This window comes from Sminthopsis crassicaudata, chromosome 2, assembly GCF_048593235.1.
Source record: "Sminthopsis crassicaudata isolate SCR6 chromosome 2, ASM4859323v1, whole genome shotgun sequence".
NCBI lineage: Eukaryota > Metazoa > Chordata > Mammalia > Dasyuromorphia > Dasyuridae > Sminthopsis > Sminthopsis crassicaudata.
The window spans coordinates 337,793,973-337,814,352 of record NC_133618.1 but is presented as its reverse complement, the minus strand read 5'-3'; the positions used below and the strand labels follow the sequence as shown (position 1 = coordinate 337,814,352).

Sequence of the window (20,380 nt, the reverse complement as noted above, 5' to 3'; positions counted from 1 at the left end):
ATTGAGAAAGTAGAAATAATAGTGATTTAACTGCTTACCACTTGAAATGCATCTTCACATGCTTAGGGAGGATTGGAATTTAAATTTGCAAATTTTTCCTTTCAGTCTAAAAGCATCTCCTACTGGCTACACTTTGGCTCGTGTCGTCTTATTTTATTTTTCCTTAATCCTTCCAGTAGGCGTCAGTACTGAGTAGAAGGAAAAAAAACATTTTCTGTTTAGAAAAGTCTAATTTCAGTATGAAGAAATCATTTACTGGAGTCAAAAGTAATTGTACTTCTAAACTATTTTTAACAAGTTAATTTTATTTTTAAGATTTTTTAAATTAAAAAGAGACCGTGTCTCACTATCTTGCCCAGGCTGGAGTACAGTGGCTATTCACAGGCGCGATCCCACTACTGATCGGCACGGGAGTTTTGACCTGCTCCGTTTCCGACCTTGCCTTTCACCCCTCCTTAGGCAACTTGTGGTCCCCCGTTCCAGGGGTCACCAATTGATGCCGAACTTAGTGCGGACACCCGATCGGCATAGCACACGCAGCCCAGAACTCCTGGGCTCAAGCGATCCTCCAGCCTCAGCCTCCCGAGTAGCTAGGATTACAGGCGCGCGCCACCACGCCCGGCGGAGGTTTAGACTTGTATTTAGTTAATCAAGACTTCGGGGCTGTGACGTCACCCGAGGAGGCAGTCCTAAAATTAGTTTGCCCCTTTTTTAGAGCTTCACTAGGTTTCGCTGCGCTTGCGCCTACGTAATGACGTTATCTTGCGTGAAGCGGAACCGGGGCTTGAAGAGCACATGCGTGGACTGGTTCTTTCCTTTTGTCTCGCGTCTTTGCTGTTGGCGCCATGGGTCATCAGCAGCTCTACTGGAGCCACCCTCGCAAATTCGGCCAAGGTTCCCGATCATGGTGAGTTCTGGCTCGACTTCTTGAGGAGACCTTTGCTTGAGCAGGGCAGTGTCTCATGGGGCCCTGGAGGCGGCGGGAGTGGAAGTGACGGGTCTTGTGGCCTTCTCGGCGTTTGACCCACAGTGATGAACATGGCGGCCCCCGGACTCGCCTGCCGTTTGAATGGGGGGATGAAGCTGGGAGAGGGTGGCCGCCATGAGTTGGGACTTTTGGCTAACAAAGCCTCCTTTTTTTTCCCCTCAGCCGCGTCTGTTCCAACCGGCATGGCCTAATCCGCAAATACGGCCTGAATATGTGCCGCCAGTGTTTCCGGCAGTACGCGAAAGACATTGGCTTTATCAAGGTAGGCGTCTGTAGTTGGGATCCCTGGCTAACCGCCTTGAAAATTGGTTTCTAGCGTCAAGTATTGTTTACTCCATGAAGAACATACTTTACCTAAATATGCTTTTGGGGCATGGAGTCCCTTTAGAGCCTTGTTAGGTAACAAATTCTCTTCTGCCATACAAAAATATGCCAGTTTGGGGCAATATTGAAGTATCTTGAGTTGCATTTAACTTTAGATCCTTTATCTTTTGTGTCATACACGCCACATGAATTTTGGACCTTTCTCTGACTGCTTTTGATACAAAAAAATTGCTAAAATAGAATGTTTTTTAAAATTAGGTTATACCAGCAGGTAAACCATATTTTAAAGGGGCACGTTCTTGGGTTCCCAGGAACACAAATTCCCAACTCTAGAATATTTAACTTATGCAGAAGGAAACATAAGAATGTGTCAAATTAATATAAAGTTTTTTGGGAGGAATCTAAACCGGTTATAATCAGAAGAACCTCTATTTGAAAGTCGCATTAAATTGTTGATAAGGAGTTAGGGGATCTGAAGGGTTAGGAAGAATGCATTCCAGGTATGGTGGAGTGGGTTGTATAAAGAATGGGGAAAGTACATGCAGGACAGGAAGTATATTGTAGTGTGATTATGGTCCTCTTGTTAAAGACTGTAAGACTAGAAGTAAGAAGTGCATACCCTTGACTGTACAATCAGACTGGTTAATGGGAAGGTAGTATTATTAGAGTACTTAAATAGAAATATATAGAAGAATATTTTAGTTTTCAGGAAACCCAGAGGTGTAGAGATTAAATGAAGAGAATTCAAGACGGGGAAGATCAGTGAAAATGCCCAGTATAACATGAGAAATAGAAAGGAGGCAAATCTCATTAAAGCAAAGAGTTTGGGAGGATTAGGGTAGCAAGAGTATAAGAAACCTAGAAGGATAAGAGGCCAGGTTGTGAAGTTTTTGAATGCCAAATATAATTTTAAATTTGTTCCTGGATATGAGGGAGCCACTGAAATTGAGTCTTTGATTTGTGGTGACATGATCTGATTGCTTTAGGAAGATTATAATCTCAGCTGATTTGTAGACTTGTGTTGAGAATGAAACGTAGGTTGGTAGCCTCTTACACTGGGATTACAGTGGTACGAACAATATAAATAAATAGATAAATAGGGAAATAATTAGGAGAGTGGTGATAATGGGTTCAGTTTTCAACTTTTGTAGAAATATGAATTTTAGATAATTATACTATATAATATCTATATATTTTATATAATGTTATATTTTAATATTTACTCACTTTTACATGTCCAATAATCAGTTGGAGAGATGCCAATTTTGAAATTAGGACTAAATCTTAAGTAGTATATGAATGATAATTGAATCTTTGGAAGCTAATGAAATCACTGAGTGAAATAGTATAATAGAGAGGAAACTGAAAGGGGATACTTGTGGGATATTCTGGAGTTGTCCCATGGGGGAATGAAAATTAGGGAGAGTTGGGCTCCTTGAGACTCAGGAAGGAAAACAAATTAACTGACAAAGTGTTGCAAATCTTTACTTTAGATTAATATTTGTAGAGGTTAAACCATGCTGGGTATACGATGAATATTGACTGAATGATTGTAATATAATTTTTTCTGTTTTGTTTTTTTCCAGTTGGACTAAGCTTCAATGACTTCCATTTTACTGGACTTTGGAGTTGATCTACCCACTTAAAAGATGGATCCTATTGTGCATACTATGCTAATTTACATATAATTAAACAAGGTCAAACCTCAGTTATGTTGATTTAGTGTGAACTTATTGACTCACTGAGAAATTATGCAAAATAAGGCAAAAACTATATGTATTAGTGTTGAATGGGATAAAAACAAATGAAGCATGGAAAATGTGTTTGCTTCTAGTTTGGCTTTGAATTTTCTCCTTATCAGATCTGCAAAATCTCCAGAGTTATAACTGAACAGGAATCTTCTTAACAAATAAGTGGCCATCCAGTTTTTTCTTAAAAGCAAAATTTCAGAGGGTGTTGCAGTGGGCCCTGAAGTCAGGACCTGAGTTCATATGTGGCCTCAGACACTTAACACTTCTACCTGTGTGACCCTGGGCAAGTCACTTAACCTCAACTGCCTCAGCAAAAAACAACTCTTCTGATTAAGGAGGTAATTATTATCTCCCAGGATTATTTTCTTAGTTGTATTTCTAATTAAAAAAAGATAACTATCAAAGATAACTTCAGGTTGCTTACTGGATGGCTAGAATGAGTACTTTTTTGTGCCAGCGTGTATTGAAACCAGGAACCCCGCATTTCTTTTTTTTTTTTTCCCCTTAAAGTGTGTTTGTAAAATCAGACACCTAGAAATAACTGCTTCAGTTTAATTATTAGAATAATACTAAGATACATCATAATAGTTTATATCAAGTTCCTTTTCCAAAACATTGAATTGTGGGGAAGTCACAATCTCTGCTTTAGGCAGTTAATAGATTTAAATTGCAGAAAAGATGGAATAGTTAAAGGCCAGATTATAAAAAATAATTCTAGAAGTGCATATATAAGTTTTAGAAAGCAGAATGAAAACAGGTCACATAATTGCAATAAAAGGCAGCTGTAAAGTACAACAGTATTGCTGAGTCTAGATGCTTACTGTAGCAGATGTAGACAGATTACTTGGTTTAGCGTTAGGTTCTGCTTTGGGACAAGATAAGATGTGACATAGGATAAGCTCAGTTTTTGTTACAAAATGGAATTTTAAGGAAAGTTCGGTAAGTGATTCTCCCCCTCCCTAAATAAGTTCTAAAATTAGGGAAATATAAAGGATTATTTACTGTTTACCTAACATTAGCATGAATAGTGCCCTACTAGTGCTAATAAGGGGAAAGCACTTAGGGTCACCAAAATAAGGGACTGCCAGATGGTGCTTCAGATGGAGTCCTTAGGAGCTGAATTTAAATTTGACCTAATGCTTCTTAGCTCAAAAAAGAAATTACTGTATTTTAGACTATTTTGCTCTGAAGTGTTCCTTAAGTAAGCTTTTCAAGAGGACTAAGTTGACTGAGCAAGAAAATTGAGACAAATCAAGAGAAAACTGCGTAGACTCCACCCGGAGCAGAGGTGAGTTTTCAAATTTCTATCCCAGTCTGAAGCCTGCAGAGTAATGAGGTCAGAAATGCCAAGTCAAAGAAAGCTATAGTTCCATCACTGGAAACAGCAAGAACTTACAGCTGATTGATAGGGTTGAGATTGAGTCCATCAGGAGTATACTCCAAAGCAGGCAATTCCATAGACTCAGACTCTAGAAGAATGGTCAATTTCCCTGTCTCACAGTATTTAGCTTTCCCAGAGATCTTTGAGTACAACACTTAGTATCCCAAGAAAGCAACAGGACCTTCCTTCCAGAAGTATGAAGAACCAACACTGAAGTCAAGTCAGGAAGCAGACTAGAATGAATCTTGGGAGTACTTGCATAAATCCAAAAGATTTGGCCACATTTCAACTAAAATTGCTAGAAGAGAAAGACTTTTAAAAAATCAAATTTTTACATGGTTATCAATGAGTGCTAGAGAGAAAAACTGGAAAAGAAATGAGAATTATGGAAGGATTTTCATATATAATTTAAATATTTTATACAGGTTTTAAGATAAGGTTTTAAACCTTATCTAAGCAACAAGTCACTAAAAATTATGAACCAAATACCAAGTCTTAAACTTTTAAAAATATTTTTCCCCACTTCTATGTAAAAACAATTCTTAACATTCATTTTTTTAAATTACAGCTTTTTATTTACAAAACATGCTTAGTTTTTCAACATTGACCCTTGCAAAACCTGCTCCAACTTTCCCCCAGGCAGGTAATTCAATACCTGTTATATGTTGCTTGAATTTTTTTTTTTTAATTTTTAAAAGAATTCCAACCTTTCCTCTCTTCCTGAGACAGTAAGCAAGTGAAAAATAGTGCTTTGATCTGCCCTTTGGATTCTACCACTTCTTTCTCTGGAGATGGAATTGTCAGATCATTGTATTGCTAAGAAAAGTTATTCCTAATTGAACATTGCACAGTATTGTTACTGTGTACTAATCTGGTTCTCATTTCATTTTGCAGAAGTCCATGTTTTTCTGAATTAAAATTGCTTGTAATCAAATAACCAAAGGGCAAAGTAAAAATAGAATCCACAATTAAGGTGACCTTGAAAGAAATCCCAAGCAACATAACCAAAATGCAGAATTTGGAAAAAACCCAACCCATTCACATACCTCTTGTTAAATTTTTATACCATCAGTAAGAGTAATTTTTAAAAGAAATGTTAAATTCTCCCCAAGATTCTTTCCATTTTGTATCTGAATTCTCTGAATTTATGATTTAAAATGTGGATCTAAACTCAGCCAATAACCATTTCCTACCCAAACCTCCATTTAAGACCAGCAAAAGCAAGTCATAGATTGATTCCTTCGCAGCCTGTACTTTGCACTTGCTCTACTATCTGGGTATCTACTGGTATGTGGATGAAAGCTCATCCACATAACACATAAAAGTGTTAATTGGAATATAAGCTCTTGAGGAATTGTTTTTCTTTCTGCTCATGTATCTCCATTTAGTACAAATGCTTAATACATTCTTTTTTTTTTTTTTTTTTTTTTTTTTTAAATTTTTTATTTTATTTTATAATTATAACATTTTTTGACAGTACATATGCATGGGTAATTTTTTACAACATTATCCCTTGCACTTACTTCTATTCAGATTTTTTCCCTTCCTCCCCCAACCCCCTCCCCCAGATGGCAAGCAGTCTTATATATGTTAAATATATTACAGTATAATTTAGATACAATAAATGTGTGTAGAACCGAATTTTTTGTTGCACAGGAAGAATTGGATTCAGAAGGTATGCTTAATACATTCTTGCTGATTGATTTCTATTCTGTTGATCTATTTTTCCGTTTTTTCCCTGATATCTTTTTGTTCAGTTTCAGATTTAATGATAGCTACTTTGTATTTTAAAATCTTCATGCTCCTTGGAATTCTTTCCTGTTTAGCAAATCAATGTGTTAAGATACAAGAGGAGAAAATGCTGGAGTTCTAGGGATAAATCTTGAGTGGTTGTGCGTTTTCATGTCCTATGCTCTAATTTTCAATATCAAGCAACTAGTTGATACCAATTAGCTATTAGAAAGAAGTTACCCCCCCCAAAAAAATCAGGGTTGACTCTCCCATTGCATATACAAAGTTCCTAGGGAAAGTGGGCTAAGTGGGCTCAAGCTTAAAAAAATAGTACAAAACATTCCCCAATCCTCATGTTCTTTCTTGGAGTGAACTCATATTGGACCTAAAAGTTACTTCACAACTCCTTGCTTTGGGAATCTTGAATTTAAACAGTAAATGTTAGCAATAGCCAAGTTCCTGCTTGTAGAGCATTCCCAACTGCTGGGCTGGATCTTTATTATTTTTAAAATAGTTCATTTTCAAAATGCATGCAAAGATAATTTTCAACATCCACCCTTGCATGAATCATTTTGGAACCTTGTGTTCCAAATTTTTCTCCCTCCCTTTCCTTAATCCCCTAGACAGCAAGTAATAAATAAAATAAATTGAAATAACATTAAATAAATAAAATGTTAAAACTTGTGCAATTCCATACATATTTGCACAATTATACTGCACAAGAAAAATAAAAAAATAAAAAAAAAAAAAAGAAAATAAGCAAACAAAACCCTTAAAATACTATGTTGTTATCCCACATTCTGGGTGCAGGTTTCTCTTCATCACAAGACTATTGGAACTGGCCTGAATCCACCTCATTGTTGAAAAAAAGCTATGACTATCAGAATGATGGGTCCTTTTCCCTTTTTTATGATCTTGGGTCGCCAAATACCAGTTCTACAATGAACACACATAGTGAGCAGCAAAGAATGCCATTAATCCAAATCAATAGCAAAACAGAAATCAGAAAAAGTATACATAGGAAACCAAATACCAGATGATAGAGTGAAAAAGGTCTCCCATTTGAAGTGAGATAAGTGAGCTCTACCAAGAGTATCTCAATGTCACTCCAGGGGAAAATTCCTTTAAGTCTCTAATGCCACTGGAGGGGATAGGGACATGATAGAGATTGCTAGCTTCTTCCCAGAGACTTATCCTCCCTTCAGAAACCTGAAATGGAGTTGGCTTCTTCTCTCTCAAAACTGGAAGGTAAAAGTGTCCAAAGTGTCTGCAGAGCCCAAGAAGACTGAACAGACTTCAAGAGCTCCAGAGCTCTCCTCCTGGATTCCCACTAATTCCACTCTACCTTTCACTTGGACAAGAAGCACACTGTTGAATTTGGCTTTGCATTCCTCTATGTGTTCTGATCATATCCAGTATTCACCCCTTTCCTTTGTGGCCTGTCTCTGCACTATCTGTACTTGGACTCCAAGGAATCAGCTATAACGTAAACTCCTCAGGCTTGTGTGGTTTGTTTTCAGAATTTTTCAACAAAGAGCCAGTTTTAGGAAAATGAATGGATGCCCATCAATTGGAGAATGGTTGGGTAAATTGTGGTATATGAATGTTATGGAATATTCTGTAAGAAATGATCAGCATGATGAGTATAGAAAGTCTTGGAAAGACTTCCATGAACTGATGCTGAGCAGAACCAGATCATTATACACTTCAACAACAATACTGTATGAGGATGTATTCTGATGGAAGTGGATATCTTTGACAAAGAGATCTAATTCAGTTCCAATTGATCAATATGGACTGAAACAGCTACACCCAGAAAAGCAACACTGGGAAATGAGTGTAATGAGTTTTTCTTCCAGGTTATTTTTACCTTCTGAATCTAATTCTTCCTGTGCAACAAGAGAACTGTTCAGTTCTGCACACATATATTGTATCTAGGATATGCTATAACATATTTAACATGTATAAGACTGGCTGCCATCTAGGGGAGGGGGTAGAGGGAAGGAAGGAAAAAGAACAGGTGAAGTTCAAGGGATAATGTTGTAAAAAGTTACCCATGCTTATGTTCTGTCAATAAAAACTTATAATAATAATAAAAAAACAAAACAAAGAACCAGTTTTAGTACCCAAACCCTCTCTATCTGTCCTTGGCTATAGTGATGGTTTACAGTAGTAAACCATCTATACAAAAACAGTTTTTAAGTATTACATGGAATTGATCAAGGATACATACTATAAATAAACATAGCTGGGTGGTTATAAGGATGAATAAGAATTCTTGTTCCCAAGAATCTTATACTCTTATCTAGTTATGGGAGTGAGAAATGTGTGCCTATGTATATAAATATAGTGAATATTATAAGAGTAGTACAAGCATAGCTGGGGTTCAGAAAAGAGAAAGGTTATATTTGAGTGAGATCAAGCTTTATGGAGGAAATAATTGGAAGCCATTAAAGTTTTTTGAGCAGGGATTTGAGATGATCAATTGTGCTTTATTTATGCCATTATGATCAGTTATATTTGTAATACTTATTTTTATTCTGTTATATCTAATTGATTTATGCAATATTTATATTGCATATAAATTCTGGGTCCTGTCACTTGTTTGCTTTGTTATCTTAGGTTGCTTAATCACAGTTTCTTCTGTAAAGTGGGAATACTTATACTATCTGACTTAAAGATTGTTTTGTCCCGATTTTACCACCAGGGGCAGCCAGGGGTCTTCAGAGTACCATGGGATACAGCCAGCTATATTGAGAAGAGTCAGGAGCCAGAGGAGTGGGAAATAGAAGGCAGCTTTATTGCCGATCAGTTACATGTTCAAGAACTCCTCTCTCTGCTTCTCTACCTACCTCCTTTTTTATACCCTATAGCTCCCAGTGCCATGTATAGGCTTAAAGAACTATAGCCAAGTTAAAGCTGGGGAGGTCTCCTCAGATCTTTGTGCTTGCAGCTGTGCATTCATCACCAGTCGAGGTATTCTTATGTATAAGGGCAAACACTCATTCCTCAGCCATGGTCAAGGATCATAGTCTGTTTGATGGAAAGCGCCCTGAATACATGCACAATGAGGTCTGTATGTACCGATACCAGTCCTATTTGTACCCATTCTTATTCAGTACTGTTATCTATCAACCTGATAATCTGACCCTGCACTAATCCAGCTTGGCATTTTCTCATTTTCTTAGGCCAAGCCTTCAACAAAGCCTCTAACACTTTTTGAGGAGACATACTTTGTAAAAATGCTATATTTGTATATGTTCTTATTATTATATAGAATGCTAAATTTAAAAATTCTTAATAGTTGAAAAAAATATTAAAACATTTTAAAAATAGACATGAGCCATTTCAAATAACCAGAGGAAAATATTCAACCCTATGCAGTCAAAAACAATAAGTATATTTTTGCATCATAGTATATATGATTTGGACATTTCTCTTCCCTTAGTATTTTATTCACCTGTTGTGCCACAGTTCTCTTTTAATGTCCTGACCCAGTTTCCCTAATTGTCCTATTCAGTTACTCTGTCTCAGGTAACTATTCCCCCCCCTTTTTTTTTAAATTTTATAATTATAAAAATTTTTTTGACAGTATATATGCATGAGTAATTTTTTAAATAACATTATCCCTTGTATTCATTTTTCCAAATTTTTTCCTCCCTCCCTCTACTCCCATACATTTTACATGTGTTACAGTATAACCTGGATACAATATATGTGTGTAAATCCCATTTTCTTGTTGCACGTTAAGTTTTAGATTCCGAAGGTATAAATAACCTGGGTAGATAGACAGTAGTGCTAACAATTTACATTCACTTCCCAGTGTTCCTTCTCTGGGTGTAGTTGTTTCTGTTCATCATTGATCAACTGGAAGTGAGTTGGATCTTTATGTTGAAGATATCCACTTCCATCAGAAATATCTTCATACAGTATTGTTGAAGTGTATAGTGATCTTTTGGTTCTGCTCATTTCACTCAGCATCAATTCATGTAAGTCTCTCCAAACCTTTCTGAATTCATCCTGCTGATTCCATTTTAATGTTAGGATAAAGGTTTTATAGCTTAGATTTTAGGCTATACTTATTCCCTCTTAATGCCTGATGGAATAAAGGTCTTTATCCACTTTAGACATCATTAGAATATCAGGAGCCTCTCTAGTACCTCCCATTATGTCATCCTCCCCCCAGTGGTGGTCATCCCCATCCAGGTACCTCCCCCATTATATCATTGTTACCCCATAAAAGAATGCTGTATCTCATATTCAGTGCTGGATTCTTTGAGACGATAATCTTGTTCAGCCCTGGGACCAACCATGGATCCATTGGTCCCAGTAAATCTCTCCATTTAATAAATTCTGTATTGAATACTCTCTAATCTCTGTCTTGCTCAGTTTCTTCGGCATTACATACCTATGTACTCTCCATGTTTTATACAAAGAGTTTGCTAATTTTTTTTTTATAGAAAGCTTTTTATTTTCAAAATACACGCATGTTTTCAATATTCACCCTTGTAAAACCTTATGCCAAATTTTTTTTCTCCCTCCCTTCCCCTTTTCCCTCTCCTAGATAGCAAGTAATACAATATATGTTAAACATGTGCAATTCTTCTACACATATTTTCACATTTATCATGTTTGCTAAATTTTTGCTTGCTGAATAGATGAACTCAGACTTTGCCATAATTATTCATGTTGCCAATGAGATAATTTTCAAATTCATGTCATTATTTGTGAAGAGAGTGAAGTAAAATAAATGAAAAAGACATAAGTGAAAGGTCTCCACTAACAAAGAAATACAATAGTAAGTATGTACTTGATAAGTGCTCAGAAGTTCTTCAGATCCAACCACTATGGAGAGCAATTTGGAACAATGTTCAAAAAGTTATCAAACTGCGCTGCCTTTGATCCAGCAGTGCTACTACTGGGCTTATATCCCCAAGAGATCTTAAAGAAGGGAAAAGGATCTGTATGTGCCAAAATGTTTGTGGCAGCCCTTTTTGTAGTGGCTAGAAAATGGAAATTGAATGGATGCCCATCAATTGGAGAATGGTTGCGTAAATGTGGTATATGAATGTTATGGAATATTATTGTTCTGTAAGAAATGACCAACAGGATGATTTCAGAGAAGCCTGGAGAGACTTACATGAACTGATGCTGAGTGAAATGAGCAGAACCAGGAGATCATTATACACTTCAACAACAATATTATATGATGATCAATTCTGATGGATATGACTCTCTTTAACAATGATATGATCCAACCCAGTTCCAATTGTTCAATAATGAAGAGAATCAGTGATGAAGAGAGAGAACTATGAGAAACGAGTGTGGACTACAACATAGCATTCTCACTCTTTATATTATTGTTTGCTTACATTTTTGTTTTCCTTCTCAGATTTTTTTACCTTCTTTCTAGATCAGATCTTGTGCAGAAAGATAACTGTATAAATATGTGTACGTATATTGTATTTAACATGTATTGCACTACCTGCCATCTAGGGGAGGGGGTGAGGGGAAGGAGGGGAAAAGTTGGAACAGAAGGTTTTGTAAGGGTCAATGTTGAAAAATGCATATGTTGTGTAAATAAAAGAATTCTACATTCTTACCCTATTTCCTCCACTTATTTACTTAGTGCATCATATAAGAAGAGACTGAGTCTCCTCTTTTGTAAAATGTTGACCTATTACATTCAATAGGTATATATTGAGCAGCTAGAGGATTGGGGAAGCTCTTTTCTGGTAAGAAATAACATTTCATACTAATGTAACATCTAACAAGTATGAAACGCTATGCTGAATGTTATAACCTCATCCTAATTTAAATAATGCCTTGATTTAAAAGAATTTAGTTTCTCTCTGGAGAGTATACTGAAATTATTTTATAAATGACTTTTTGACTATAATTGTATTACCTATTAAATAAAATAGATTCCCTCAAATGTGGAAAGATTTCAGTTATATTATAAAATTTGAGTGAGCTAGTTCACCAAACCACTGACGGCATAGAACCTTAAAAATTCTTCATGTTATTACAGCTATTGCATTTTTCCTTTGTTTCCTCTGTGAAAATCACAGCTTCTGACCTGAGACAACAGGTTATAAAGAAAGCAAGTGTTCAAAAACTATTCTTGAATATGAACATGGCATTTTTTATTAGACTGAAGGTAAAAAGTCTGTGATTAATTATTGTAAAGGGCTGAAACTGAATTGATGTACTGAGGTCAGACAACAGAGCTCTTAAGGCTGATTATCAATTGGACAATACTCTATTAGCGTATGCTTTGAAAATGGCCCTTCCCACTATTTTGTGCTGGTAAAATCTTTTGGTGTATACAGAAAATTATGGGGAGGAATAGGGGGTGGAATAAGACAAGACAGAGTCACTTTGGGCGGTAGAAAAAGAGAGGAGAGGACATGCAGATTCTGCCTCTATCCAATTCACTTCTACTCCTAAGACCAAGAGTAAAGACCAAGGATTTTTGCTTATCCTGACTCGGTCTTCACATTTGGTGCCCAATGTGTGGACCAAGGACCCTATTTTCACTGAAGAAGTCCCCCGGTGACCAGGAAATTGGGTGAGCATTTTAATAGACAAACAGGGAACTTTGTTAAGGGCTAAACTAGTAATCTTTTCTAGCTGAAATGAGGCATATATTAGGAAAAGATTCTCCCCCACAACCCCACCCCAAAGATCACAGGAAGCATACTCAGACTGATAAAGAGACAGGGTTTAATTATGACTTGGGTGAAGTTTGATGGATTCGTGGATACATTAGAATGTATGTCCCCTTGGTTCTTCAATGAAGAAGATATAGGGGCAGATAATTGGAAACTAGTCACTGAATGGTATTTTGGACAGAGAGAAATTAAAGAATTGATCCCTGAGACAAGCTGGGGGAAGGCACTGATAGATATTAGTTTAGTTCTATGGTCCCATCCTCTGTGAAGGTGGTTCAGTCCAATTTAATCTTCTGACACCCCTTTGTTTAAGCATGCTATCAAAGTCTCTCCTGGGTGTTTTTGTAGGGCTAGATCCTGTGTTCAAAGAATTTTTATATCTATATAGCTGTATATTTCTATATAATTTACTTTCTAATTTTTCTATTAAAAACAAGGCTGCCAATTCTGCCATATTTAAACCTTTAAAAGCCAGTCAAATCCCAAAGGTCCCCTAATTGCTAATGAAACTATGGAATTTTCTTGAACAGATACCTCATAGACTTTAGAGCTTTTTTCTTTTTCTCAAAGTTTTTAGACTTGTTTTCTGTCAAGAGACCTCTATTTGTACTCATTTAGTAACATCATTTATACTCACATAGACTATGCCAAGAACCTATAGAACCTTAGATGAAATATTCAGAAACTTAAAAAAAAATTCTATTTTATTTTACTTTGTCCCTTGTGCTCAGAGTACATCTAAAAAAAAATGTCAAAACTTTATTATATTCTATGGTGAGATGCAAAAAAATTCATATACAAAGTATTCTTTAAAAGCAAATGAAGTAAACAACCCCCTAAAAGAATGTTTGACCTCTGGGTAATTTACTGACATTTTTCTCTTTATCCTCAACATGGTTTTTTTGGCAAATTATTTGTGGCCAGCTTCATAGGAATATGTTAAAATGAAGGTTTTGCAAAGAAACTATGTATTATTCACTTGTCCCTAGTAAAAATTTCAAGTGCAAAATATACAAGAATATATAGAAATAATTGTGATGAAGACAGAATAAAAAACTATCAAACTTGTTAAGACAGATGGAAGGAGAATAAAAATATGATGAATTACACAAAATTCTAGAACCTTAACTGTGAAATTGAAAATTATAATAATGAAAGGTTTTCAGAAAAAGGGCATAATTTTAAAAACTAATATCTATTAAGAATGAATATATCTTTTCTGCTTTGCATAATAAAAAAACCCTCAAAGAAAGCTTGAATGAAGTCATACTCTTAAAGATAGCCTTTCCAATTGAATGTGACAAATTTAATTCAACAAATATTTATTAAGCATCTACTATGAGCATGGTACTGTTCTAAAAAGGGCTCATTTTTTTTAAAAGGACATTTTGAGTAATGACTTCCAACATGTATGTGATTCATTTTAAAAATAGGTCTTTTCCATACTCTAAACCTATTTTAGCGGCAATAACACAAGAAATTTTAAACCGCTTTCCTTTTTTATTATTCATTTTTCCAATATGAACTCCAATTGTGATGTTTCCTTTTCCTTTGACAACTCCCCTTCTACTTTCAGGGCCCTACCCTTTTCTAAGACATGTGCTTAAATTTTAACTTGGTGCTGCTCTTCCTTTTTGGGGATTCTTCCTTACTCAGCTGCCTCAGGAACTTCTGGTTCTTCTGGAGGAATTTCTTTTTCAGTAGAATCCTCTTGTTCCACAGGAGGAGAAGGCGGTAAATCAGAAGGGACATCTTCCATAAGAGTATTCTGTACCTCATCTTGGGGGGGCTCTAGCTCATCCAGAGGTTTTTCTTCTATGGGAGAAGTCTCTGTTTCAGCAGGAGGAGACTCAGATTCAGGTTCCTGAGGAACTTCTTCCTCAGGATCATTCTCGATGGGTTCTTCAACAGGAGCTTCTTCCACAGGGACTTCTTCCATAGGAGCAGCCTCTACTTCTTCAGAAGGAGGCTCTGATTCCTCAAGAGGAGCTTCTTCCACAGGGGCAGCCTCTACTTCATCAGAAGGAGGCTCTGACTCATCAAGAGGATCTTCTTCCACAGGGGCAGCCTCTACTTCATCAGAAGGAGGCTCTGACTCGTCAAGAGGATCTTCTTCCACAGGGGCAGCCTCTACTTCATCAGAAGGAGGCTCTGACTCGTCAAGAGGATCTTCTTCCACAGGGGCAGCCTCTACTTCATCAGAAGGAGGCTCTGACTCGTCAAGAGGAGCTTCTTCCACAGGGGCAGCCTCTACTTCATCAGAAGGAGGCTCTAACTCTTCAAGAGGAGCTTCTTCTACAGGGGCAGCCTCTTCTTCAGCAGGAGCAGCTTCGACCTCATCAAGTTGAGTGTCTTCCATAAAAGAAGACTTCACTTCATCAGAAGGCTCTTGTTCCTCTTGTTCTTCCATAGGAAAAGTCTCTCCTTCAATGGGAGACTCTATGTCTTCAAGACAACCTTCCTCAGGAGGAAATTCTTTTTCAGCAGCAGGAGGAGATTCTAGTTCCAAAGAATTCTCTTTGTCAGAAAATTCAAGTTCGGCAACAGGAGGCTGTCCTTCTTCATGAACTATTTCTTCCACAGAAATATTCTCTAGTTTTATAATGGGTGATATTGAGCCAGTTTCTTCAGGGCCTTCAATGGCTGAGGCTTTGCTATCCTGGGGAGAGAAAGTTTTGCTAGCTGTAGCACTTCCCCTGGCAGAGGATAGTTTGCTAGCCTTAGTACTTGTTCTGCTAATAGCTTCAATACTTCCTGGGGGACTGAAACTTTTGCTAGCAGTAGCACCTCCCCTGGCAGAGGACATTTTGCTAGCCCTAGCACTTGCCTGGGAAGAAAAAGTTCTACCAGCAGCTTCAGTACCTCCTTTGGCAGAGGTGACTTTGGCATTTCCTGGGGAAGAGAAAATTTTGTTAGCAGGAGCACTTCCCCTAGCAGTGGATGTTTTGTTAGTCCTAGCACTTGCCTGGGAAGAAAGAGTTCTATTAGCAGTAGAACTTCCTCGGGATATCCTTGACTTCATTTTAGTTTCTTCAGTATCTTCCACTGACTGGCATGATGAATCTCTTTTGCTACTAGCAGTAGGAAATCCCAGTAGCTCTATGTCACTCATTCCAGTCTGCTTGTCCACCATTTCTCTGCATATGCCATAGTAGGCCATAAGACCCCAGTCTCCAGTGCAACTTGTCTGCTGAGATCTGTTTATCAAGCAATAGCTCCGGGATCTGATTAAGGGAATTTCATGGTCTATACAAGGATGAGAAACTTGTTCAATCTCAGATTCAGGGATAAAAGCAAGTGTCCCTCCACCATCAACTAAGCCTTCTCCAACTGGTTCACCACACTTCATTTTTCCTCCCCCACTTGATTCCCCAAGCTTAGATTTTGTTGATAAAATTTGTCCCTCCATTCCTTTTAGTCCCCCTGCTTTAGGTTCCTCTGTCTGCTGAAATTTATCTATTAATTCTTGTCCAAATTTTCTCTTCTGCCAGGTTTGTTGAAGCTGAGAAGATAATCTCATGTTATCATATTCTTTAGTAGAATACTTTGCTTTGCTTTCAAGTATATTACTATGACTAAAGACAGCTTTTGGTGTAGACAGTTGTGACAGGTATTTCTTTTTATCAATGACATCTGTTTGCTGGCATTTGTCTACCATTGGTTGAGAAGGTTTCCTTCTTTTTCTCATTTCTTGCCTCCCCGCTGAAACAGAATGATCATGTTCATTACTTTCTTCCATTGCCAGGGTTGATGATTTCAATTTGATATTATTTCTTAGACTACTTATTGTCAAATTTCTCCAAAGTGTCAGGTAGTTAATCCTTTGATTTTCTTTGTGATGGATTGATCACAAGTGATTACAGTCTGTCTTACATTCTTGTTGGTTCCCACTTTATTCAATAAGCCTCTTTCTGGTTTAATCTCTGTTATGAACAGTCTCACTTCTAGAAGTTTCCCTCAATGGTCTATGACATCACTGTTATGTCTACCTATAGGGTTCCATAGTATTCTCAGGTTCTCATCACCTTAGTATACATTCATAAGTGTTAGCTGCTAGCTGCTGACATTTTAACTCTGAAAGTAATCAAATAGTAAAACATGACATTCTCTTCTAAGAAGAATCTTCAATTCTGGCATTTTTAGTTAGTTAGGGAAGAAAAATTTGATGGTTCAATCCAATGTCTTTTCATGTTCACACTGCTGAAGAGAGTTGTATTAAGTAGATTCAATAGAATTTTATAATCTGTTTTCTGGAAGGGAAAAAAATTCTGAAAATTCATATTTGAGAATATTTTTTATCAACATAAGTTTGAGGAAAAGGAAAACAAGTTGAATTACTAAAGTTCTAGTTTCCATGGTGTGAAAGTGAGTGAATTCTTTTTATTTTTTTTTTTATTTTTAAGTTTATGTATATTTAACTCTCAGGATTCACAACCTTTGACCATCTAAATATATAGAAAAATATGTGCTGTGTTTGGTCAAATTGTGATGTAAATAAGTATACTTGTGTATCATTTTATAAAATAGTTTCAATGAGTATAAGAATTATTTGAGATGATTATAAGTGAAATTGAATTCATTTATTGAAATGGTCAATTTTCTTCTCAATAAGAGGCAATGATTCTAAGGAAGAGGAAAAAAACCCACCTTTTCAAGGGCATTAATAAATAATTTCAAAAACAATGTATTCTAGAATAGGCTTGATTTAAGGTAGTCTCCCTATAATTTAGGTTCAGTATGGGAATGAGATTAAGACACTCACAGATCATTCAAAGAAATTTACTTAGCCAAAGTAGAGGAAGGATATTCAATAGAAATTCTGTAATGAATTGATTCAATTGACTGAAATTCCCCTGCCAGGGATTACTAACACATGATATCATGCATGATACCATTAGCCAAGTCTCCAGGCAGGTTATTTCATACTTAGGCAACCAAGAAATGATGTCAATATCCTAAGCCTTTAATTCTCTCAACTAATCAAATGTCAAGGACAATTGGAATACCTTTTAAGGAAAAAAATGATAAAAACTGTGTAACTTATATGGAGGCGCTAGAATATTGCTTCCACCATACCTTACTTTTTGGAGAACCTCCCCTCTCTTAAAACAGGAGTGAGGACCATCCAGCCTGTGGGCCATATAAGGCCAATGAAACCATTTACTAAGATAAACGGAAGTGATGATGACCTGAAAGCTAGATACAAAAACCTCCCGCTGTTTCATTTAGATAATTTTGCATGACCCTTAAATGTTATAAATGTCTAAATGGCCTTTTGGTAGAAAAAAAGGTTCCCCGCCTCAGTTTTAAATGATGCTTCAGAGTTGTAAGAATCCTGCTATAGGCAGCACTGAAGGAGGAAAAGAAAAACAAAAACAGAAGGGTAGTGAAAACAAAACAAAATAGTGTTAACAGCTCCCTAAAGGCATGACAGTAGAGGAGAATGAACAAGAGAAAGCCTGGGCTGACCTCCCCCAATCCTCTTATACTATGGAAAGACCAATTTCCTCAGCTAAAGATCTGGTTTAAGTGATAGTGCCAAATCTTTGCAGTTCACAATAATTCTTTCAAAGTAAAGAAGTCAACATGAATAGGAGCAGTACCAGGAACATCAAAGCTACAATGAAGATGATGACACTTCCTGCATAGTCATTTAATCCTCATCACAGGTAACAGAAAATTGTTCTGTACAACCACCAACTTAGTGTTCCTTTGCCTACCTGCCAAGAACCTCCCCCTCCTTGGGAGAACCATGGTTGAAGGGAAGAGAATTTAAAAGTTTTGCTCCATCAGAAGACTCTGAGGGACTGTTCCTCTTTCTCTATGGGAGCCTCCCTCCTTTGCCAAAAAACAAGCTCCCTTCCAAAAGTGCTACCCCTTAGTCCTATAAACCTTCTCTGGGGAAGAATTATACAATGACTGCTGGATATTTTACAGGCAACAATGCAGAAGCACTTTTTAAACAGTAAGCAAAGTGCTATAGTAACCTTGCCTATTCTACTGTATCTGCTGAACCCTGTGAATCTTCCCATTCTGCTGATGACCCAGCTTCATGGCCAGGGTCACTGTTGCTAGAGTCTCCTCACTACAGCTGACTCAGTTTCAACTGCTACTCTTCTTGTACCAGGGATTAAGTGCTGTCCCAGATACTGCCACTGACTCCTATAAGGGATCTGAACAAATGGTATTCTTGGAGCCCTCTTTTGCTAGGGCATAACTGTTCTGCTATGATGGAGCAGAGTGTTGCTTTAGGCCTGTGATGCTATTGCTAGGTTGGACTCTACCTCCCTGTACTAGAGTAAAAATTGTCTTCCCATTCTTGGACCTGATTCTTTGTCTTCCTTTCTTCTTTCCCATCTTGTGCAGAACAGAGTACTGCTGTAGCTCTGTGCTGCTTCTACTGGGGCATGACTCTACCATCCTATATTGAGGTGAAAAATATCCTCCCCCTTCATGCCCAAGTGAGACTCTTATCACCCCAGGCCAAGAGCTGTATGTTGCATAGTCACTGCTATTCTATGGCAGTATCACTGGGATAGGGTACTCTTGGGAAGAGGGGGAAACTCCCTCCACTAATGCAAGCTCCAAATCTTTTTTGCAACTGAAAGTATTACAGAGTGGCTTTGAACATTGAGAAGCTGAGTGATTTGTACAGAGACACATAGCCGGTATTTGTCAGACATGGGATTTGAACTCATGTGTTCTTGACTCTTACAAAAGCCTAAGACACACTGCCTCTCTGATTCAAAGAATGTGAAAGTTTAAAATTAGAATTCTGAAGTAAAAAATGACCACGATTCCAAAATTTGCTTGCATTTCATTTTTATAGAATTTCCATTTAGTTTGTGGCAGCCCTTTTTGTAGTGGCTACAAACTGGAAACTGAGTGGATGCCCATCAATTGGAGAATGGCTGAATAAATTGTGGTGTATGAATATTATGGAATATTATTGTTCTGTAAAAAATGACCAGCAGGATGATTTCAGAAAGGTCTGGAGAGACTGATGCTGAGTGAAATGAGCAGGACCAGGAGATCATTATATACTTTAACAACAATACTATATGATGATCAATTCTGATGAATGCGGCCCTCTTCAACAATGAGATGAACCAAATCAGTTCCATTTGTTCAATAATGAAGAGAACCAGCTACACCCAGCGAAAGAATTCTGGGAAATGAGTGTGAACCACAACACAACATTTCCAATCCCTCTGTTTTTGTTTGCTTGCATTTTTGATTTCTTTCTCAGGTTAATTTTACCTTATTTCTAAGTCTGATTCTTCTTGTGCAGAAAAATAACTATTTGGACATGTATACATATATTGTATTTAATTTATACTTTAACATATTTAACATGTATTGGTCTACCTGCCATCTTGGGGAGGAGGTGGGCGGAAGGAGGGAAAAAGTTGGAACAGAAGGTTTTGCAGGGGTCAGTGCTGAAAAATTACCCATGCATATATCTTGTAAATAAAAAGCTATAATAATAATAATAAAAAGAATTTCCATTTAGAAAGTAATTTCTATATTA

The 20,380-nt window shown here is 37.0% G+C and overlaps 2 protein-coding genes across 2 annotated transcripts; one reads left to right on the top strand and one right to left on the bottom strand.

Moving 5' to 3' along the window:
• Window positions 1-748: 748 nt before the first annotated feature.
• On the top strand, window positions 749-3,020 carry RPS29 (ribosomal protein S29). Its single transcript, XM_074290501.1, has 3 exons — window positions 749-907; window positions 1,151-1,250; window positions 2,899-3,020. The coding sequence occupies exons 1-3, from the start codon at window positions 846-848 to the stop codon at window positions 2,905-2,907; spliced, it is 171 nt and encodes a 56-aa protein (XP_074146602.1). The 5' UTR covers window positions 749-845; the 3' UTR covers window positions 2,908-3,020.
• Window positions 3,021-14,329: 11,309 nt separating this feature from the next.
• Window positions 14,330-16,812, bottom strand: LOC141556420 (uncharacterized). Its single transcript, XM_074290496.1, has one exon. The coding sequence runs from the start codon at window positions 16,586-16,588 to the stop codon at window positions 14,498-14,500; it is 2,091 nt and encodes a 696-aa protein (XP_074146597.1). The 5' UTR covers window positions 16,589-16,812; the 3' UTR covers window positions 14,330-14,497.
• Between the last annotated feature and the right edge of the window lie 3,568 nt (window positions 16,813-20,380).